General features: G+C 52.7%; 7 protein-coding genes across 7 annotated transcripts; 4 read left to right on the top strand and 3 right to left on the bottom strand.

Annotated features, from left to right (window-relative positions):
* The first annotated feature begins 4,058 nt into the window (after positions 1–4,058).
* Positions 4,059–7,427, top strand: BDZ83DRAFT_277220 (fungal-specific transcription factor). Its single transcript, XM_060502103.1, has 5 exons — positions 4,059–4,497; positions 4,555–4,615; positions 4,686–4,896; positions 4,948–5,613; positions 5,697–7,427. Exons 1-5 carry the CDS (start codon positions 4,495–4,497, stop codon positions 7,267–7,269), a joined length of 2,514 nt encoding a protein of 837 aa, XP_060366089.1. The 5' UTR covers positions 4,059–4,494; the 3' UTR covers positions 7,270–7,427.
* A 1,044-nt stretch (positions 7,428–8,471) lies between these two features.
* Positions 8,472–9,305, top strand: BDZ83DRAFT_617713 (uncharacterized protein). Its single transcript, XM_060508039.1, has one exon. The coding sequence runs from the start codon at positions 8,725–8,727 to the stop codon at positions 9,229–9,231; it is 507 nt and encodes a 168-aa protein (XP_060366088.1). The 5' UTR covers positions 8,472–8,724; the 3' UTR covers positions 9,232–9,305.
* Positions 9,306–11,472, bottom strand: BDZ83DRAFT_617712 (DEAD/DEAH box helicase). Its single transcript, XM_060508038.1, has one exon. The coding sequence runs from the start codon at positions 11,393–11,395 to the stop codon at positions 9,650–9,652; it is 1,746 nt and encodes a 581-aa protein (XP_060366087.1). The 5' UTR covers positions 11,396–11,472; the 3' UTR covers positions 9,306–9,649.
* Positions 11,473–11,685: 213 nt separating this feature from the next.
* Positions 11,686–15,072, bottom strand: BDZ83DRAFT_276926 (kinase-like domain-containing protein). Its single transcript, XM_060502102.1, has 5 exons — positions 14,711–15,072; positions 14,496–14,641; positions 13,423–14,423; positions 12,786–13,366; positions 11,686–12,729 (listed from the first exon to the last, which is right to left on the bottom strand). Exons 1-5 carry the CDS (start codon positions 14,974–14,976, stop codon positions 12,159–12,161), a joined length of 2,565 nt encoding a protein of 854 aa, XP_060366086.1. The 5' UTR covers positions 14,977–15,072; the 3' UTR covers positions 11,686–12,158.
* A 1,986-nt stretch (positions 15,073–17,058) lies between these two features.
* BDZ83DRAFT_650845 (uncharacterized protein) lies at positions 17,059–17,660 on the top strand (the record flags this gene model as incomplete). The annotated part of the gene is made up of 2 exons (XM_060510406.1): positions 17,059–17,478; positions 17,526–17,660. 2 exons carry the CDS (start codon positions 17,059–17,061, stop codon positions 17,658–17,660), a joined length of 555 nt encoding a protein of 184 aa, XP_060366085.1.
* A 1,430-nt stretch (positions 17,661–19,090) lies between these two features.
* Positions 19,091–20,512, top strand: BDZ83DRAFT_575435 (uncharacterized protein; the record flags this gene model as incomplete). Its single annotated transcript, XM_060504814.1, has 4 exons — positions 19,091–19,606; positions 19,662–19,979; positions 20,060–20,212; positions 20,279–20,512. The coding sequence occupies 4 exons, from the start codon at positions 19,091–19,093 to the stop codon at positions 20,510–20,512; spliced, it is 1,221 nt and encodes a 406-aa protein (XP_060366084.1).
* Positions 20,513–21,096: 584 nt separating this feature from the next.
* Positions 21,097–21,969, bottom strand: BDZ83DRAFT_575336 (Alpha/Beta hydrolase protein; the record flags this gene model as incomplete). The annotated part of the gene is made up of 1 exon (XM_060504801.1): positions 21,097–21,969. One exon carries the CDS (start codon positions 21,967–21,969, stop codon positions 21,097–21,099), a length of 873 nt encoding a protein of 290 aa, XP_060366083.1.
* Positions 21,970–21,972: the final 3 nt, after the last annotated feature.

The following is a 21,972-nucleotide window of genomic DNA, read 5'->3' as shown; positions in this document are numbered from 1 at the left end:
TGAGGCAGAGAATCCGGAGGAGGCGGAGTTACATGGTAAGTGATTGGAACACGTATGCTGCCTTGGGCCTTGGCTCCTGAGCCCTTTCATCATCTACCTGCCTGGGCAGTTCAGGCTGTCAAGCTGTCCGTCGCAGATTAGACTTCTAATGATCATATCGCCAGTGCCCTGAGTACGAGGAGACGTGTGCAGGCTAGCAACGTCAAATGCCCACACTGCATACGACATGTCGTTTTCGCCTTGACCTCTCGTCGCCCGTCGCATTGCCTGCCGCCCTGTGCACTAACTTACCGCTTGGCAGCCACTAAGTTCTTGATCCTTGGCGGGCAGGCAGTGCTTAGCGTCTTCCAGCTTCTCTCTATCAATCGCAGCTAGAGCCTATAGTAGACACGATACGACCCGACAACACAACTCAACGCGGAGAGAGAAAATCTTCAAACTCTGAGGAGTCGACCCTGGAGTCTTGGCTTCGACTTCTGCTGTCTAGTCTATTTGGAGCCCGGCCAAGATGTCACGTCTTAAGCTTCTCCAGGATCTCGAAATGAGTCTGGAATTGATAATTCAAGGGCATAACCATTCTGCTGGGACAGGTTCTTCGGCATCGTCGGTTCAGGGGCACGTCGCACGCACATTGCACTACCAACTTCGCGGAGTCACACTTTCGGAGTCACCTACCGGCCATGATTGCAACATCAACTCAAAGTCGGCACTTGCAAGGCTCAGCAAAATGGGATCGGCACTTTTCCCCTGCGCCTGTCGTTTACCTAGAAGTTTCACTAAACCACCCGACTGCCGATTCGCCATCGTTCCTGGGTGCGGGTCGTGGGCTGCTGCTGCTGAGTCCTCATCAACTGAGTTGAATCTTTGATGCGGCCAAATGTTGACGAAGACCGTTACTCTGACCTTGATCTACCTATCATCTCGGACATGGACTTCCATTCGGCTCCCGAAGCAATACTCGGGGTTGGTATCGTAGCCTTGTAGGACTCAACACAGGTTCGAAATACTGTTGCTTGGCAGGGATAGCTTTGCCTTTATCATATGGTTTCGGGACTCGCCATGTGTATAAGCCACGGATGCGTCGTCCGAAGGTCGGGCTGTTCAATTGTTCAACCGACAAATTTATCCACTCGACCCAAGGCCCTGGCACGCCCCTCGAAATGCAACCTCTTGGTTAGGAGGGATATTGCAGACAAGGTGAATGTGGATGTGAGTGGAGGACACATTGGGCGGCAGCGCCCGTTGACAAAGTTTATGCTCCGATTGAGCTAGTCTAGGCGATATTACCAGTTGCAAGAAGAGATTTCCGGCTGCCCATTGTTCATGACAACTTCGACTGGGCAGCAGCATAGAGAGTTCCAGCCAAGTGGATAGGACGACAAAGCGTCAATCCTACAACCTGCCCCTTGCAACTTGCAAGCAGAAACATCACGCCCTCGTTCCGGGTCGGCTCGGGAGCACACCGACAACCCCTTTGACGGCGTACGTGTGTCGGTCGACCGGCGTTTTCGGCCGGCGTCCCTATCTCGACGTCCTTGACCAAGAATATGCGGAACAGTCAACGAAGCCGCAGGCCAGTTCCTCACGTTGGGCCCTGATCACCAACTTAGGTCAAGACCGTTCAGGAGATTCTTCCCGAGTCCGGTATCCACTTTTCTACGCTCAAGTCTCTCGGCGCCGTTGGAAGAGGAAACGCCAAGGACATCGCCGAGTCCATCATCGACACCACTGATCTGCTCGGCCTTGCTGGGAGCACGTACCAGCGGCCAGGACTCCGTACTATACTCCGTACTTGTCGAGAAAATCAGCAAGTCAGTGCTTTGCCTGGCAGGGCGGATGAGGTCCGCGCGCGCCGCTCTTCACAGAGCTCCCGATCAACCGCAGGTAACCGTGAACCCGTTGGCGATATTACCTTCACAGCACCCATCGGGGACTCCGGGACTCGATAGTGGTTTCGAAATAGACCCCAACTTCTTTGCAACGCTATGATACCAAGCTTTTGACACCACTGTCGTCCAAGACTGATTGACATTCGAGCTGGGCGATCCCTGCCTTGTCTTTACAGTTCGATGAGCCACCTCCGCATCATGTCAGGGGCCGTTGATATGGATGCCGCCGGCATCAGAGCAATTTCCCTGAATCGGATCGTTCTGGAATGTTCAGGACCCCAGAAACCCCTCATTTGAGCACGTACAAGATTTTGACAGCTGCAAATCGACAGGCATTGAGTCGTAGTAGACGGGGATAGATCGACGACCCTATATCGTCTACAAACCGCCTCAACCGCGCAAACTGCATCGAGTCGCTATGCATGCAAGGTATCTGCGTACAGTGATGATCAGGAAGCCTGCCTGGGAAGTTCCGCATTCGACTCGAGTCTTGGACATCTGATGCAACGCGAACGCGCGCTTTTGGTTGCGGACCCCGGAGGCTCTGTCGATGGCCACGTACATTCCAACGGAGCAGCATGATGCGGCAACCCCAGACCAGACCATAACAAAGTCCCAGACATGCAGACATATCTGGACCATGAAGTGATTCAGAGGTCTCGGGGACTGGTTCCCGGAACGAGGTCGAAACGTGGCATGGCAAGCAGAGTTTGGGCACCCGAGGAGAGAATTAAGCATCTTGGATCTCTGGAGCTCGAGTCGAGCTCGAGTCCCTGACGCTGGAGTCAACGCAGACGCAGCCCAGGACGCGGTTGCCCCGGGGCTCCCTGGCTCGCCTTCACGAACAAAGCTCGCACATGTGGTCCATAACGGCGGGGATGGTGCCTGCGGTTAGCTCCGCTCGGCGGTACTCAGTGGAGGATTTTGATGGAGCTTGGCATGAGCGGGCGGATGCCGGGCACGTCTCCAGGAGCCAGACAAATGGCTCCGTTCGCAGAGGGGCCGGAATAGCGCCGCAAATCATTTTGATCCAAAATAGCTGCAGGTCCCTGGCAAACTTGGGACTGAAGAAGCTCAGGTTCAGCTGAAGCCCCAAACGAGAGAAGGGTTACCAACAAGGGGGCAACACGGACTCGAACGTCTTGGACTGACGACTTATTTGTTCCCTCGTTTCTTCTGGTCATTTGCCTTATTTTGAGCCGTTGCCTTGCCGTTCCGTTGTGCAGCTCATCCGAAGTTGATTGGCCTCGAACCCTTTTCCCCCGCACATCTCCAAGGTCATCCGTCGATTTGGTCCAAGGTCATCATCAAGATCGATCTTTCTTCTCAACTTCTTCTTTCATCAGCTGACTCACAAGACGACCATCTCACACGACCTTTACCTCAGCTCTACCACCTTACTATTATTACTTACCTTAGTACACAGTATACCTACCTCAGTACGGATACAGAAACGGCAGCGAACCCTCCTTTTGCTCGTGGCCGCCCCTCACTCATCCTTTCCCCCCCTTCTCTCTCTCCGCTTCTCATTCGCCTCGAACTGTCGTTTCTTTTTTCCCCGCATTTGCACAGGCAAGCCGCAAGCTGCACGCCGCACGCGCAACGAAAGACGAGACAGGAAGACAGACAGACACACGACGTCCAGACGAGACGAGACAAGAACGGACAGAAACTGGACTGGGCAGGTCAGGACAAGACCGGCAGCCGATCCCGACGGTCTTCGAGCAGACATCGGACACGGAGTGAAAAACCTAAGCAGCAACCAACACCTTCATGCGCTAGCGACGATCAACAAGACAACCCCCCCCCGACGCCATCCCACCAGCCAGCTACCGACACCTCGACTGATGAGGCGAGGACAGACGAGACGCTACCTCCGCTACGCTATCCGTACATACATTTCCTCCTGCGTACCCTACGTACCTCACCTCACAGCTAGGCCACACCTTACCGACCCTACCTTACCTTAGCTTCCTTCCCCTTCCCCTTCCCTTGCCGGTGAGGGGCTGAGGCGGCCGAGAGTGGACTGGAACTGGCTTTTTGACCGGGGGGAGGCTGGGCTGCAGCACTGTCCGAGTCGAGGCTTGTTGCTCCACGACAATTCTGCTTCTGGCACTGCACTGCTTTTCTGCTAGACTGCGACAAATCATCACTCCACCGCGAAATCTCTCGCTCAAACTCTTTAACGGCCGTCACCCCTGTGACAAGAGTCCTGAGCCTGTCTCTGCCATCTCCCTTCTCTCGACTGTTCCCTTATTCTTATTGCGTCATGTTTTGAGTGATGGACGACACAGATTCCGCGAGAAATGCTGCGAGCAGAGCAGGCTCTGCAGAAGTGAAGGCCGAGTCACCAGGCGCGACCACTACCGCCGCCCCTACCAAGAGCCAGCAGCACCACCAACACCAACAACAGTCAGCGCCGCCAAAGAGGACCGTATGCGATCACTGTCGAAGGAGAAGTATGCTGTTCCACTTCTCTCACGTTACTATTATCGTCGTATCTCAATTTGCATCCCCTGCCGTCCGTCCGTCGCATTCATGAACTTTCGTGCGATTCTTCCTCTTCCCAGCAGTCTGCCGCCCGGGCAGTCCATCTGTCGGCTTCATGGTACCACCATCCCGCCTTAGCTACTGCTGCTGATGCTGCTGCTGACGTCGCGTGCTGCACGTCATCACCATCTTCATATCCATCACCAAGAACTGTTCATTTCATGTCCGCAACTCACGTCTCTTGCCACGTCTTTCATTCTTCTCGTTTCTCATACGATGGGGCTCATGAGAACTAACTGGCCATAGGAATCCGTTGCGATGGCAAGTTCCCTTGTGAGCAATGCGTGCACGCTTCACTCACCTGCAAGCGCGAACATGTCCCCAAGAAAAGAGGACCGAAGCGCGGCCATGGACGGGTCATAAATGAGTTACGCGCCCGGGAGTCGTCCCAAGGAAAGCAGCAACCAAAAGTTCAGAAACCTTTCAATGCAGAAACTGCGCTCGAGAGTCCTACAGAGTATGTGCGGCGTCGATTATCAGCAGCATGCCCACCGCTGAACCTAGACAGCGTCGACATTGGGATGAGCGGTAGCGACCTCGGCGAAGCGACATCTCAACATTCGTCCAACGCGTCCGCAGCATCGACCCCGCCGAGCTTTTGGGCCGCCGTCACCTCGAACCCAGCACACAGCAATGTACCGGAGCCAAGAGGCATCTTCTCGAGCGATGAACTACGACCGAGAACGAGAAGCTATTTCCACATGATCCCCCAGCTGGTCGAGCTGTACTACGAGCACATTTACCCCATCATGCCCCTCATCTACATGCCGACCGTCCGCGAAACGATCAACCGACCCATGACGCCGAGCGAGAAGAACCTGATTTACGCCCTGTGCGCCTTAACGTCGATGCACATGTCTGGTAAAAGCATCGGCGCGCCTGGTCCCACGTCTTGGGAAGTCGTCGGTCGCTTCTTCCTCGACGAAACCATTTCGACGAGGCAGACGTACGACTTCCTCGAGGATTTGTCCCTGTCCGCCGTGATTTCGTCGTTTTACCTGAGCACATCCTTCTTTGAAATCAACCAATCGCGCAAATCGTGGTACTACCTCCGGGAAGCGTTGACCAACGCACAGGACCTAGGACTCCAGGACGATTCAACATACTACGGGCTGAGTCGCGAGGAAACGCTATGCCGACAGAGGGTCTTCTGGATTCTCTTCGTAACTGAAAGGTTAGTAACAACTGACCGCTGGGTCACGCCAACGTATAATGCGAGGTCGCATTCGAGATACTAACGCATCCTGTGCTACCCAGGTCTTTTGCGATTCTCCGCAACAAGCCGATTACGTTCAAGAGAACACCGTCGCTACCAACAACACGGCATCCCTACGAAGGCCCCGATATTCATGCCGGTTTTCTGCAGCTTGTTTCATCCTACACTCCTCTGGACGAATCGTTCGTGACGGCTTGGAATGAGGGGTCTGATCCCCGCGTCAGCGCAACAACGTTTTTGGCTCTGCAAAACCTTCTTTCCCTCCCTCCCGCGTTCCTCCGCCCACATGGACGATCATCACCACCAACCCAGCCTCATGGACAGCTAATGGGTTCCTATGGTTCAACGTCAGCCTCGAGAGATGCCGGGGCACCAGAGCCGACAGACATTCAGAAAGCCGATTTGCTCATCACACAACAATGGTTGCGACTGATTGTGTGGCAGTCGTCAATGAGACAAGGCCTTCTGAGTTGGACTAACCCGGCCGACTCGGGAGGCGGTGTGTCATCGGGCAGCGGTGTCGGCGGTGGGAACAGCATGTGCTTCTCTTTCCCTCTGACAGTCGCACGTGATACAGCCTCGATCTTATCAAGCTTGCCTAGCAAAGCTGTCGAGGTTCACGGAATGGGTATCATGGAGAAGATTTTCGAAATCGGAACCTGGTGCGTCAATGTTTTGGGGGCATGCGAAAGCGTTGGCTTCTCAACCGCCATGGACTTTACGTCAGGCGATATGGGTGTTCTGGGCAGCGGTCGAAAGGGGGCGAGTCTAGACCCTATCGAGTTCTTTGTGCGTACACTGAGTGCGAGCGACAACTCTCGGAAACAGTTCGCAGAGAAGCTGCTCACCGCTGCCGGCGAGAACCCAGGAAGTATGAGAACACAACTCAGCCCCGCCATGTCGGGCATGAGTTCAGCCGCCGCGGCGATGATTGCTGCAGGTCAGGCGCACCACATGATGGAGCAAGGCTGGGGACAAGTTGGACAACAAAGAGGGAGCGTTGTGGGCGAGGTATTCGACGACAACGAAGAGAACAATGGCAACAACCAACAGCAGCGACAGCAGCAGCAACAGCAACAAAGGCTCGACCTCGGAAGCAATTCAATGCACCATCCTTCTACTATACCAAGTATGGGGCTGGGAATTGACCTTGGGTCCGACCGCTTGACTGGTGGCATGGGTGGAGTCGACATGGACGCAAGCAGTGTCGATCTCATGAGCCCACTAGGCCTGACTCGAAGCAACACCTCCGATATGGCAGCGATGGGCATGCCGGTATATGACACCGCCTGGAGCCCCAGCAGCGGTGGGACAGGGCCGCGCGAATACCCAGAGCATAATCCTGGACCTTATACCAATCAGCGTGAAGGGGCCCAAGGCTACCCCGATATGGGGAACGGCATGCTGATGCACGATCGGATGGCAACCGGTACCGGTGGTCCCGTGGGAGGCCCCGTTGGTGGGGAGAATCCTGGTATGGACCCGCGGCAGCAGCAGCAACATCAACAGCAACAACATCAAGGGGATAATGGCGGTTACGACGGACGGAGACCGGAGGACAAGAACGGTGGATACCCAAATGGCGGCAGGGTCGGTCTATGGCTAGGGACATGATAAGCCTGTCACCGCGTTGTGTAAGCTTGACGTTGGACGGACAGGCGGGTGCTCTAGGCCAGAGTAGGTCGGATGTACTCATACTTCAACACTATTGGACAGGAAAAGGGAATAGGACTGGGCGGGCGTGAACTGGGAGCATCTGCACAAACGGAACTAGGAGTTTTACGTCGGCCACGGTTTATTGTCTACCGGCGGCTCGGGCGATACAGGTGTTCAACGCTACCGTGTGCACGCTGACTGGCGTGTCGTAGCTGATCTGGGTGTTTAGTGACCCTCTTGGGTGGGTTCGGACTCGGCGGCATTCTACGCGTACATGTATATACCTCTGGTGGTGACAGTGGATGAAATGTCTCCCCAATATACTTACTGTAATCACTCCCACTCTCTTGTTAACTCATTGACCTGTGTGCGCCTCTCCGGGCAGTCCCACATCCCGCTGTCAAAAGTAGGATGCCTCCGCAAGTGTGGAGAAGTGCCGGCCGACGTGGGCCCCGGGTATTCGGCAGCAGATTGAAGGGGTATGCGGCAGGCTGCGGGCAGAGGTAACAGAGCTCGGGCTCGGTTGCAGGAGACTTGCAAGCAGTGTTGCGGCGCAGTCTTCTGACTCTGGACTCTTTTGTTCTCGAAGGATGCGAAACCTTGTCAAGATCTCCCCCCAAGCATGAGATACGGATAGATAAGCTCTTCTCTATTTCGCTCGTCACGAGGGCGATAATTGCCGATCTGACCCCGGTTGCTCAGTTTCGGGGGCCTTTGCTTTATTTGGAAGAGAGGACAGGCAGGAAATGCTTGTTACAACCTTCACACAGTAGTGTCCGTCCTCCTCGACCAGTGCCTTACCTGTCACGCCTGTGCGCATGCAACATCGTTGAGAAGCTTGGGCACGCACGCCACTTGCCTAACGGGGTAATCAGATTGCCCACATTACAAGTTTCTGAAGACGCCGGGGGGTAGGGGATACTGGATTCGAATTGTATTGAATCATATTGATTTGATTTGACTTGATGATGGCAACAGGGGCGGCAGATTTGGCTTCGATGCCGCTGCAGCATAGCGTCTGCATCGCGACGGCGCAGTTACGGCTGCGGCCCGTGGAGGCGGGTGATTTACGTGCGATTCATCGGATGAGGTTGGATACTGAGGTTATGCGGTACATGTATGGCATCACATGTTCTTTTTTTTTTTTTTTTTTTTTTTTGGTTCTGTTCTCGATATATTCTACCCCGTCCCATACTCATCTCATCTCATCCCATCGGATCCCCAAGATTTTAGCCTTTTTCTTTCGTTCGGGTCATTTCTGTTGCTTCTATATGGCTCTTAGATCGTTTGGTCTGACCTAGATTGGAGTCTGATATGATCTAATGTTAATGCAATGGCACCTCGTACAGGCCCGGCGTCGAGACTGTGGTTGCGGCGGAGGAGAGTCGGCGGAGTATCGAGAGGGTGCGACTCATGATAAAGGAGGGAGGGTTCTCATTTGCTGTTATGCAAAGAAATCACCCGACAGATGAACAAACTAGTGAACCCGATAACGACACCGACGAGAACGAGGCATCGGCGGAGGCGAGAGTCATTGGATTCATCGGCATCACGAGCCCACCGCAGATTTTTTACATTTTCCAACGAGCGTCTTGGGGATTGGGGTACGCCACTGAGGCGCTGCGGGCGTTTTTAGGGGCGTTTTGGGCTCGACAAAGAGGACCCGACGGAACGGACTGCGGGCCCGACGGCGAACGGAGATTGTCTTCGAGGCCGGAGGGCATAGAAGGAGGAAGATGGCATGGAGAAGAGGAAGGACGATTTGGGGATGTATTGGAGGCGCATGTCCATGATGGAAACGTAGGCAGTGAAACGGTGCTGCGGAGGTGCGGGTTTGAGTTTGCGTGGGAGACGGTCACGTCTGCGCATGGACGGGATGATGTTAGGTGTATGGTGTATCGAATAGAGCGGCCGCAATGAGAGTCTGGTCAGTCACTCGTGTAAGACGTCGTCACGCAAGGAGGTCACTCGAGGAATTGATGGTTAGGATCAAATGTGTTGGAAGCAGGACGAGAGCGTCTCTGGGTCTCTCTCACTCTCTTTCTTTCTTTTGTCTCTCTATGTTTTTGTCGTGTCTAGGCGTCATGTATGCCTAGTAAACTTTTCCTCCTGACTTTCTAATACCGAAAACCCATCGTCTATACCGAAAACGCCGGCCACCAATGCCTCCAGATGTATATGTGTATCCCAGGTATACAGATCCCCGTATTTCCCCGTCGTAGACAGTTGTATGAGGGTATCAAAAGATATGTAGTGCTGCTGTAAACAAGCTCAGAATGTGCCTCCCCAGAAAAGACTACTGAGAAGTCAAGACAGAGGGCAGTGAACGTGTGATGATCTAGAAACGTCCACCACGTCTTCCACCACCGCGGCCACCACCACCACCACCTCCACGGCCGCCAGATCCAGCGGGACGGCCTTCGCCACCACCGCCACCGCCGCCGCGGTGTCCATGACGGCTCTTGGGCGCATCAGGAATGACAACCAAGCCTCTGGTTCCGCGGAGGCCCATCTTGCCAATGGTGCTCTTCTGGATTGCAGGCGTCTCAGGGCAAGCGAGCGCGTCACGGGCGTACGTGTTGCCCTCGGCGACGAGCTGCTCCTTGTCCCATTTGAGGGGCTTCATCCAGTTCTTGTAGTAACCAAGCCAAGCCTGGTAGATCTTGGCCTTTTGCGCCTCGTCGATGCGCTGCTCTGCAATGTCGTACACTGCCTCAGCAGACGAGAGGTCGGCAGGGCGGGTTTGGAAAGTGATTTCTTTGAGGGTCCACTGCGGGAAGAAGCCCTCAACCTCGGCAACAATGAAGATGCCACGGCCCTCTGCACCCGCGCGAGCGGTACGACCGAGACGGTGGATGTAGGACTCCTTATCGGCGGGGATACCGACCTGGAAGACGGATGTGACTCCGGGGAAGTCCATGCCGCGGGCAATAACGTCTGTGGCGACGAGGATGCCGGACTTGGAGTCGCGGTAGTCGTTTGTCGTCTTTGTACGCTTGCTCTGTGAGATACGCGAGTGCAGGACGGCGGTGGGCGGCATGCCGGGCACGTTGCTGAGGACGTCACCGTAGAAGTCGGCAAGGGCGGCCGTCGGGGCGAAGATGATGGCCTTGAAAGTCTCGGGACCGACGTGAGTCGCCTCCTCGCGGATGGCACCGACCATGGCCGGCGCGACGGCAGCGAATGTGGGCACTTTGATGAGGTGCTGGGGCACGCGCTCATGAGTGTTTGCCTCGCCGGCCGGGATAGTAGAGATGAACTTGTAGCCCTGGGAGAGGACGAGGCCGGCAACCTGCTCGACGTGGGAAGCGATAGTTGCGGAGAAGAGCATGCCTTGGCGGTTGGTCTTTGTCTTGTCGGGAAGAGCGCGAACGATGTCCTTGAGGGCGGGCATGAAACCCATATCGAGGAGGCGGTCGGCTTCGTCCAGGACGAGAGTGTCGAGGTGGCGGAAGGCGTCCTTGATGTACTCGTTCGACATGTGGTCAATGAGACGGCCGGGAGTGGCGATGAGGATATCACAGCCGTTGAGAATCTGCTTCTCCTCGCGGTCCTTGTTGGTGCCACCAATGGCGATGCATACGCGGTATTGCTTGAGGCGCTGGAGGAGGGCCTCAGCCTCCTTGGCGATCTGCATGGCAAGCTCGCGGGTCGGGGAGATAACGAGCAGGGAGATTCCGGCGCCGCGACCGCGGTTGCTCGTGATGAGAGTCTGGATGGCGGGGAGGAGGAAGGCAATCGTCTTGCCGGTGCCGGTCTTCGCCTGGACAAGGCAGTCGCCGCGCTTGGGAGGGAGGAGCTCGCCCAGGGTTGCGGCCTGAACGGGCATCATGTGGTCGAATTTGAGATCTTGGGTGATTGCCTGGACCAGAGACTGGTCGACTCCAACCATGTCGGCGAATCTCGGTGTGTCCTGGGGGACAGGCTCGGTGAGGGGCGGCGCCGTTGCTTGGGCGGCTGCTGTTGCTGATGCTACTGGGGCCGACGCGGGTTGTCCCGATCTGGGAGACTCGTTGTACGGCGCATCGCGGCGGTCGCGTCGGGGACCGCGCTTCTGATTCGAACCTCTTCCTCTGCGATCCATGATGTCTAAATTTCGAGGTTCTGTGGTTTCTGTCCTCGTACGGCGAAGGGTTGTGATTGCCGTGTTGATGAGGGAGTGATGTCAAATGGAAAATTTCCTGGAACAAGCAGGGACCTGACGAAACTGCTCTCAGCTAAGCCTAGTGTACGCCCGATAAGAACGTGCGGAAGGCGATAAGAGTTTACCTTAGGGGTCCTCCGCACCTGCTCTCACCGCCCGTCCCACTGTGCCCCTCCCCCGCTTAAATGGGCCCGCTGATGGAGTACGTACTGGCATCTTCACCGTCTTCAACCACACGGATCTGAGGATATATTTAACCTTGATTCAATATCCTCAAGGCCTCGTACTATATACTCATAGTTACGTTTACTGGCATATAAATGTCACAAGATGCCCTAGCGCCAAAGCTCCAAGCACCGCGGCTTATGAAAGTATCCCTTTTCAATGGGAGGTTCTAAGTTTTGAACTCCATTCCGACACAATCAACACAAGTGAAACTGGACTCATATGTAATAATGTTTTCAAGTACAAATAGAAGAAACCTTTCCGAAGAACGCCTAGAGGGCAGTTTGAAAATCAAAACGCCGTGGTATGAATACTGAACTACTGGTGCAGCCGCTCCGATAAGTCAATGGAAGGGGGGGATATGCGGAACTAAGGCTGACCAATTGTCTTGTGTTCAAAAGGCAAAGTCATTCATGCGTCCTGAGCCACCAACTCAGAATGGAGGAGCGTTGTGAGATTTCCGTTCTCTACAGAATCTTCAGTTTGGGTGAAATGAGTTCCTATATCCATATGGGGCTTCTGCACGAGGATGCGATGAGCTCTGGTCATGACCAGCCTCTGTACGCATTCCCCAGGAAGCTGCAGTCATAGGCGACCGCTGCTGGAGTTGATTATCATGCCTTGCAAAATTAGGGTTCGTACTATGCTGGGGAAGGGATATACGAAGTGGAGATACATGATCCTGGTTTGAACGGGTTTCGTACTGTGGCGCCGATAATTCTTGAGGATACAAGGATAGCGGGGAAGTGACTGAGGTCTCTTGGAACCTCCCGCTCGTTGGCGAGAACTGTTCTCCATAGTGACTCGCCTCTAAAACCCGGTGATTTGGTGATATCGGTGTGGAGTCTCTATGGTGCGCGGGCTCTCTCTCCTGCGTCGGCTCGCGGCTCAACCCGATGGGCATGCTATCGCTGACGGTGCTAGGGCTGGTCACCATCGTAAGAGCGGGCTCATAGACGATCGACTGTTGGCGATCAATGTCATCGCATAAGCTTCCCAAGAACATTTTGTAGACATCACCGTCAGCAGGTTCGGTGTCGATGAGATCACTGGTTTCTTGTTAGTATGTGTATAATGGTACTCATGGCTTGGATTTGTTCCTTACGGGCAACCATAATTAGTAAGGTCATCGTCAAGATGCCTGAGTCTCTCCTTTCCAAGTTCGTTGGTACCGAATCTCACGAACTGTATGGTGATTGGCCGAATCTTTTCGATGTCTTCCTGGCCCTGATTATGTGGGCTGTTACGGAGCGGGAGATCCTTGTGAAGGTCTCGCAAGAGTTGGAACACTGCTTTGAGATGCTCATCCAGCGTGTTCGGAATATGCATGCCATTCCAGACCCCATCGGTCAAAACAATAATGGTCTTCTTCTTTGGACGCCGCTTGGAAATCATCGCTCTCGAATAATCGTTGATGATCCGGGCAAGCTCTGGGACGATCATCGTCTCCACCGGCATTTTGTCATTGGATGATGGCTTGGCGAGTTTCATTGCCTCTGTGAAGGTTTCAACCTCTTGTTTTGGTGACTCTCTGATGTGCGCTGCGGGATTCGTGTCGGGATTGGTGAAGCATAACTCCATTCCGTTTTCATCATAGCCCAAGGACCGCCAGACCAGTCCTCCCAAGATGAAAGTTGCTTGATCCCAGTGCTCTCTCATGGAAGTACCGTTGTCAACCAGATATACCTAACGATTGTCAACATTTCCTCCACACAGTATGCATGTTCTCCGGCTTGACTCACAATGTCCCTGTTCTCGAACTCCTTTTCCAGTCGTTCATTCAGATGCTCTGTAAGACTAGCAGTCTTCCATGCTGCTTTTCCTTTCACAGACATCTTTTTCTTCCGTCCAAATGATCCGAATTTGACGAGGCTACGACTCCTACCATGGCCATGCTCTTCAAGGACGCCCATGACTTTCCACATGGTAACAGGAGCCCTAGGAATTGGTGTTTGACTTGTGTCATGGCCGACCACTGATTGCGTGTGCAAGTGTTGTCCCCCGAAACTTCCCGCATGATATGCATGGCTATCATGGGCGACTGGATACTTTGGCGTCCAAGAAGTCCGATCAGAAGTCACATCTATGGTCAGAGTCGGTGGCTTAGGTGGACTGTCTCTTGCGGATCTATGAGCTGTTGGTCGAATGCCTTGGTCGAGAAGTTCTTTTTGGCTTTTGAAGTCGGGCTCCGTTGATGCTTGGGCATTCCTCGATGCTGGTCGTTTTGGCACCATATTAGAATCAAGTCGTTTGATGCCGGAGTGCTGCTCATAATCAAGCTCTACCTCGAGCTCGATGTCTTGAAGCAGATCTTCAATCCTGCTCGGAACCTCTCGAGTGGGAATAAGAGACTGCTCCAATCGTCTCTTGAACCAGTCGCGGACTTGTACGGCCGTGAACCTTTTGTCAGGGGCTGCGACTAGCATGTATTGGTCCACCATATCCAATACGTCGGCGGTATATGCATCAGTCTTTCTTGCAACCGCTCGAAGGTACCTGTGCCACTCCGTCACTTCGGAAAGGACTTTGTCATCGTGATGAAAGGTATCGCTCACATCTCCAGTCTTTTCAAGAATACCCGCTCTGCGAATTCTGTCGTAGATCAAGACGCCTTGAGGTCCTAATACGACGTAGGTGGCTGCGATGGAGAACACGCAGCCTAGTGACCATACATCGCTTGTCTGTGTTATCAAAGGCTCTTGCAGACTCCTGCCATCGAGATACGCCGCTTTCTCCGGGGCACCTGTGGTATTAATGTTAACCAAAGCGGGACGCCTTTTTAGCCAACTTGACTGAAGACATCAGTATCACTAACCATAAGTTCTTGTACCCCCAGTCACTCTGGCCGATTGTCGCCGATTTTCGCCATTAGACAATTGAATATAGGCTTCTCCTGGGTCTGCTAACTTGTACCGGCTGTCGACACGAAGTATGTTCTCAGGTTTAATGTCTGCGTGCCACCTGTTTGCGCCGTCAGCTTCCCACTGTATCACAGGTGCCTTCCCAGCTATCTTAGGCAGGCGAGCTTACGTATAATAGTTTACACCGCCCAGCTTTAGTTTGTAAATAGAGGCGAGTGCTTCCGATATTCCAGACATTGCGGTCCAAAACCCTAAGATCTCCTTTGGGGATACGGGAGGCTCCAGCGTGCGGATGGCAGTGTAAAGATTCGAATCTCCGAGTTCCAGAATGATGTAATGATACTCTCGTTGTGCCCCTTCGTTATCAGTCTCGAGGCTCTGGTACCACCCGATGTATTGAATCATGCCATCTTTGTCCCTTAGGTGGTCGAACATGCGGGCCTCGTTGTGGAAGTGGTCAATCTTGTCAAACTCAAACTGTTTGAGAGCGAACCTATATCTCTGTATATCTTGTTGTCAGAATATCGCATCCTCCTGATAGCCCACCGCGACTTGACTTACGAAACCTGGAGAACGATCTCCTTGTCGTTTGAATCTCGCCGATGCCATCTTCTTCTGCAACTTCATACCAACCATCTCTTCAGGCACTTCGATCGAATATAATGACGCGGTATTCTTTCGAGGCCCACGACCATCCCGATGGGGTTTTATCTCGGTTTTCTCTAGAATAGGCATGATTCTGTCCCAGTATTTTTCTCTCATGCCCAGCTCAAATTGTACCGGGCACCACGCTAATTGGGCCTTGTAGAACTTGCCCAAGAAGTCGTCGTTATGTCGCTCACGTATCTTGTCCTTCAAGGTCGTCATGTCGATTGGTAGCTTGTTGTCGCTCAGACCATTTTCGCGAAACAGGTCGATTTGTGAGGGGGCGCCAATGTCAATCAGGATGTAGAAAACGCAATGGTAACCTTTCAGATCCTCTAAGCGCATAGTTGGTGGCTGCATCGAATTGCGACGAAGCGAATGAAGTTGGCATAACCTGTCAAGGTCGTTTTTGAACCGAGAGTGGCAAGAGGGCGAGCTCTCCTCCAGGCGACGGGTAACATTCCCAACGATGATGAACTCTCCGCCGCATTTTGAGAGTCTCCTTTCATCTTCTCTGATGACCCTGAACTCTTCAAGAGCCGTCCTGTACTCGGAATGGTAGTTGAAGTGAGTAGCGGCGCTCATAGTGTTAAAACAGGGTTTCTATCACTGCCCATTGGCGGAACCCCGAAAGACCGCAGGCGGTGTCTCTCTAACACAGTTCGCAGATGTAACACTCTGTGGCAAGAATCGCACAAAGGAGGACTTCAGAAGTTTTGTGGAGGTTCCTCGTGATCGCTTCGTCACGTCGTCAAGCCCGAGTACGGAGTTGTGTTGGAAGCGAGAACGAGCAGGCTCGAGCAGCATAAGCAGACATGCCGCCCGAGTGCGAGGACACCGACCCAAAAGTAGCAGACGAGGAGGGAACCAACAAGAGAGCGAGCCAGCAGACATCCTTGAGAGTCGGTGCAGTTTCCTCCTGCAAGTTATGGGCGCTTGCTAAACCCCCAAAAATGCGGCTGACTGGGCGGCTGACCTGCATCAAAAACGGGGGGTCAGTTGTTGCCTTCCAATGATCTGCATCACCATCCTGTCATGGTCCGAGTCGCGGCTCTCCAGCAAGTGATCCATAGATTGCAAATGGGACCAATGTAATTGAACCCTGGATACAAGATGGTAAATGGAACAAATGATCAATAATAGAAATAAAAGCAACGCAAACTTTCTCTCCCCCAGTCTGGGTTCCCAAATATTGCGACACGATTTCATGTATCCGTACATGCAAGAAGTGAGGGGTAAACCATCGCCTACGTACGAATGGGTGTGATCAACCCTGACCTGGCCCATAATGTGGTCTTCCATCCTCCAAGGGAGGTGCAGGTGTCTTATGTTATGTATGACAAGGCTCTCATCCTAAACCACAACAGCTGTATTCGTGTGCACAGCGTCGAGGGGCCATTCCGGGTTTCTCACACCGCAAGTAGCATTTGATGAGAGAGTGCTCACACCCAGGGCAGAGAGCTGAAGCACTCGTTGAGGACATCTCAGCCACGGGCTTCGACCAGAGGCATGAGCCTTCCGCCTTCTCCCAACTTTACGGGAACTACGTCCTCATCTAGACGTAGGCGAAAAGACTTGGAAATTATTTAGTCCATAAAGTCAGCGCGCGACACTAACTTCATGATCGCATAATGACAATTGAATATCAAATAAATGACAAGAAAAGATTGGATTTTTCCACGTCAAGATGTTGGATCCAGTTGACTTGTGTTGAGAAGACTGGCTCCGGTCCATGGAAAGTAGCGGGCAGTTCGCGCACCAGGCTTCCCGACGCCTCATCGAACCAGGCCTGGCTGCCTGCAAGGCAACTTGCCACATAAAGCACCACCGAATCCTCGGTACTTCACCCCGCAGCTCCTATAAGGCTTTTTCATGGTTTTCGTTTTCGAAGTGAGCCTTGAGTATCGGTCGTTCTTCGCCCCCACGAGCTCAGAGTCTGTCGCCGAGATACCGAAACTTGCCTGCGCCCTCAATCGCACCGACATCAGCTCTGTCCCGGCACTTCGAAATCACAGATCAGGACGCAATATGATACCAGGATTGCACAAGAAATTCACTTGGGGCCCGTCAAGGACGAACACAAACGATGCAGCCCAACAAGGCAGCGCAAATTCGGCGACCCCCCAGCAGCTCCAAAGATCTCAGACCATGCCGAAACCTCCCAGCGGCTGGGTCCCGGAGCAAGTAATGGCATACAACCTGCGATGGGACAAGCTACGAGAATGGCTGATGAAGCGCTTCGAAAACGATATCGACATCAGCGCGATAGGTGGTGGCTTTAGCGAGAAAAAGGTTCGTCTGCGGGAGTCTAGCTTGATGCGTATTTCTGTACTGACCAGACATTGAAGCATTTGAGAGGCGATCGCTATTACTTCCACACGCCTCAGCGCCTTACAAAGGTCAGTGAATTCTATGCTCCATTACGATACATTGTGGTGGCAAGCCTTACTACGTGGCATTCTGACGTCGAGTAGCAAGATATGGACGCCATCGATGGCCTTCGAGAGAGGAACCCAAACGACGTGATGAGACAGGAGCAACGCATCAGATATTCTCCTGATCCGGAGGAACAGACAACTGATAATCACGAATGGGAATCGGACTAATGACACAACTTAATACCCACGAAAAGACCGACCTCGCAGTGCAACAGCTCTATCGAATGGGTCAATATGACCGCGATAAACCATGCCCATCCCTGATGATCAGGAGCCGCAAGTGGACGGCAGTAGTACCATGCCCAACGGATACTTGAACCCCCATTGTTCATCATTATGTTATTATTGTTATCATTATCGTGCAAACTTCCTTCGGGTACATGCATATTACTCGAGAGTATTTGGATAGCAAGAGCCAAGAAAAAGAAATGGCATTGATAGCAATACGTATTCCGATGGTGGTATTAAAGCAGGAGTCCAGGTGGTAGGTATTTGAGCCGGCAAAGAACGCTCAGTTGCTAAAGACCTCGCTTAGCAGCTTGCCCGCCTTGTATGACGGTGTTCATGCTGACGGGCGCTGGCTTCCTGGTCTTATTGGCATGCTGGGCCCTCCCTTTCAGCCGCAATCGCGTTCGTTATCGGAGGGTCAGTTGATCAAGTCTTACCTACAACTATTGCCGGGCGAACTACCCTGACTAACTAAGGGCTGCTTCTGCGGTACAACTTGGCAAAGTACGCAGCCACGCAGCGTGTCTTGTATGGTGTGATGGGCCACAGCGAATGATGCCTTGCAAAGAGCCTTGAGGGGGCGGTACAGCTGGGCGTTTCCACATGACTTTGTTTTCCCTTCGCCTCTTTCCCGCCTAAAATTTGATCAAATATACTGAACAGTCGGCTCATACCGCACTGTCGATGGATGAGTGCCAAATTGATCCATACGACTCCTTCTTTACTATTGTATCATACCGTAAGCCACCTGTCGGATCAGTTGGCCGGTGTCTACGATGCCCACCCCGACTCAGGTACCGCATGAATTCGAGAGATCCTACCTGGGATCGGACAGCTACCCGCTCAATCATGTGTCAGCCAGTTCGTATGGACGGGCCAGTCTGTCGGAGCAAAGGAGGAGGCTCATTGACCGAGGGAGAACTCTCTTCGTCCGCAATGAAAAGGCCAAGATTCCCATTCGCGATATAACGGCAGCCGGACAAGTCAGCAAAGACAACGTATTGAACGACGATCACCTGAAAGAGCTCTTGGGGGATTTAACTATAGCCAGTCCGGACCCGCAGAACAATCAGCCTAGAGTGTTGGTGTTTCAGAAGGACGTGAAATGCCGCTTCGTGTAAGTTACCCGATACCATACGATGATTTAATTACGTAGGGAGACTACAAAGACTCATGTGCTCATGGACAGATTCCTCGTCGCCGAGAACGCTCTGGCGCCTTTGGAAGCACGGCCAAAGATGCTGATGCGTCTTTTGACATTCTACCAAGTGATGCCACAATTTCTAGACTTTCTCTACGTGTATGGATCACCTCATGGCGAAGATAAGAACCTTCGCTTCAGTGGCTTCAGAACCGAAAAGGTTCTCATAAATCCTGTGCCAGGGACATGCATTCCAGACATGGGCCGCAGCGGCAGAAGATTTCAACTTTGCTACAATCTTAAAACGGTAGGGCTCAAGTTTGAGCAACCAGATCAGGAGGTTGATAAGATCTGGAAAATCAGGCAAGCGGCCATTCACCATCAATTCGACATTGGATCCGGCGTTCAGACATGGATCATTGGAGATCCGCATGCAGCCGTCAAAGGCCGTGTTCAGGAGCTTTTCCATGAGAGTCGGGAACATTCCGCCAAATTTGGGACAGTAGAGCAGTCTCTACTCTCATCTCTAGAGGTACATCTTGCTCTGGCCAGATGGGCAACATCAGAATGGAGATGGAATGTGCAGTCACTTGAAGAAATCATTGACAATCTGGTAAGCATTGGCTAAAAAAATCCTTTTTTAATGGTTTTAACCGAGATTGTTCCAGACTCTCAAGATCGTTTACATACAAAAGTCTGACTTGGAGACACTTGATTCTGAATCTCTGGGAAACGTCCAAGAGTGGGAAGACAAAACCAACGAGACCATCATGGTAATGGGGTCGAATGCTGATATCTTGACATTGCTGAGGAAGTTCTACAAAGAACTCGTCGAAGATCAGAATTTTCCGAGCCGTGAACTCAAAGCCTGCAAACAAGCTGTGAACGATTTCGCGTTTCAACTCGACGAGATCATATACGACACCCAAATGCAAATCTCCAGGGCCAAGGTTTTGGTTAAAATAGTGGCAGACAGGAAGGCAATTGTACGTTTCTGGATACATGTACTCAAGACATGGCTCCCTCAAAGTATTTCTCGGACTAATAGCATATTTTGTCATATCAGCTCATTCAACACCTTCAGACGCAGGCTGCCTTGGTTGCATCGAAGCTCACAGCAAGCATGTATGACCAAGCCGATCGTAGTGCCATGGAAGCAATTGCCATGCGTATCGTGACAGTCGTCACGCTTATCTACCTTCCAGCAACATTTTCAAGTGTAAGAAACTACTCAATCAACTGGTTCAATCATCTACATGAACAGTATATCTAACGAGCATTCCAGACCTTCTTCAGCACCGATGTTGTAAAATACGAAGATGGAGTCAAATTCTCTAAGGTTGCGTTTGAGAGATTCCTTCAAGTTACCATCCCATTGATGGTGATCACGTTTCTTCTTGCAGGGGGTTGGTTCTGGTGGGAATGGCAAAAAAGATCACGAAGCTCTATGGCAACCAGGAATGCGAACCCAAGCGTCTTCCCACTACATGAACTTGTGTCTGCAAAGGGACCCCTATGATATAGCTAGCTCATCGATCGTTCCAGGCTGAACTTGTTGAATTCGTCTACGCGCAGAGATTGACAGTTTCATCATATTCTATTTACCTGAACAGCGCCCTTTTTTTTTTCCCTTTCTTTTTCGTTGGCCCCTTTATGTTACTTACATAGTAAGAAAGACTTTGGATATTGGATTTCACAAGGAGGGCTCAATTCTCCTATTTCATACACGGTCTATAATTTGACCGATTGGCATTTGCATAAAAAAGTATCTTTACCATCGTTAAATAATAATCTCGTACACCTGTCCGTAGTTGATTCCAGGAAGCAAATCTTCTAGATTGAAAGAAAAGTCAATTTTGAAGACAGATTGTAGACCACAGTCTCATCTAGATCTCCTGTTTAGAACTCTTTTCAGCATGTCACCATCAATTCTGTGTTTGAGACACTCAAGGTTCTTCCAGTCGTTGGATTCAAGCTATCTCATCAATGCCACGCCGATGGGCTTTTCTACAACACAAATGCCTCCCGAGTCCCGAGACTTTCTCTCTATAAATCAAAGGACAAGTAAAAATCATAAACAAACAACCGATCAAAGTCCTTCATTTATGCCTTGAAGAAGTCGGTAACAGCCTTGGTGAACTGGTCAGGGTCCTGCATGGGCGCAAAGTGGCTGACACCAGTGAGGATGGTAACCTTGCTGCCGGGGATAGCCTTGTTCAAGATACCGGGGACATCGCGGTTGACGGCCTCCTCGTGCTCGGCACCAGCAATCATGACCTTGGCACCAGGAATGCTCTTAAGCTGAGCATCGGTGAACTGCGGCAGAGTACCCTCCATGGTGGCAACCTTGGTCGCGAACTCGGTGAAGTTGGCTCCGGGCTGGAGGGTGCCGTACTCGGTCCTGCAGCGGGCAACAAGAGTAGAGAAGATGGCAGTGTCGCTGAAGGTGGCGTTGGTCTGGTCAGGCTTGGCCGAGGCACCGAAAATGAAGGCCTTGTTGATGGGCTTGGCCGTGACGGAGTTGATGAGCGCCGCGAGGGTGGTGATGCCACCATCAGACCAGCCGACGACGTTGTACGAGGACACGCCGGCGCCGGCGAGGAGGTCGTGGATGTCGAGCGCCATCTGGTCGTAGGTGAAGACGTCGTTCTTGTTGTACGTCGTGCGACCGTGGCCGCGGCGGTCGACGGCGATGACGTAGTGGCCCGCGGAGACGAGGCGGGAGATGACGGAGCCAAAGTAGGCAGAGTAGCCGAGGCCGCCGTGGTCCATGACGATGGGGACGCCGCCGGCCGCCTTGTTGTACTCCTGGAACCACATCTGGATGCCGTTGATGGCCGTCTTGGCTGTGGAGATGGGAGTGGGGAGGTTCGGGGTCGCGGGGAGGGTCTGCCAGATGGGGGTCTGGCGGACGGCGAGGCCGGAGACGGAGCCGGCAACGGCGACGGCGGCCATGAGAGCGTTGTTGAAGTGCATTTT

This window comes from Colletotrichum acutatum (genome assembly GCF_030867785.1).
Source record: "Colletotrichum acutatum strain CBS 112980 chromosome Unknown BDZ83scaffold_36, whole genome shotgun sequence".
Taxonomy (NCBI): domain Eukaryota; kingdom Fungi; phylum Ascomycota; class Sordariomycetes; order Glomerellales; family Glomerellaceae; genus Colletotrichum; species Colletotrichum acutatum.
This window is presented reverse-complemented; position numbering and strand designations above follow the sequence as displayed.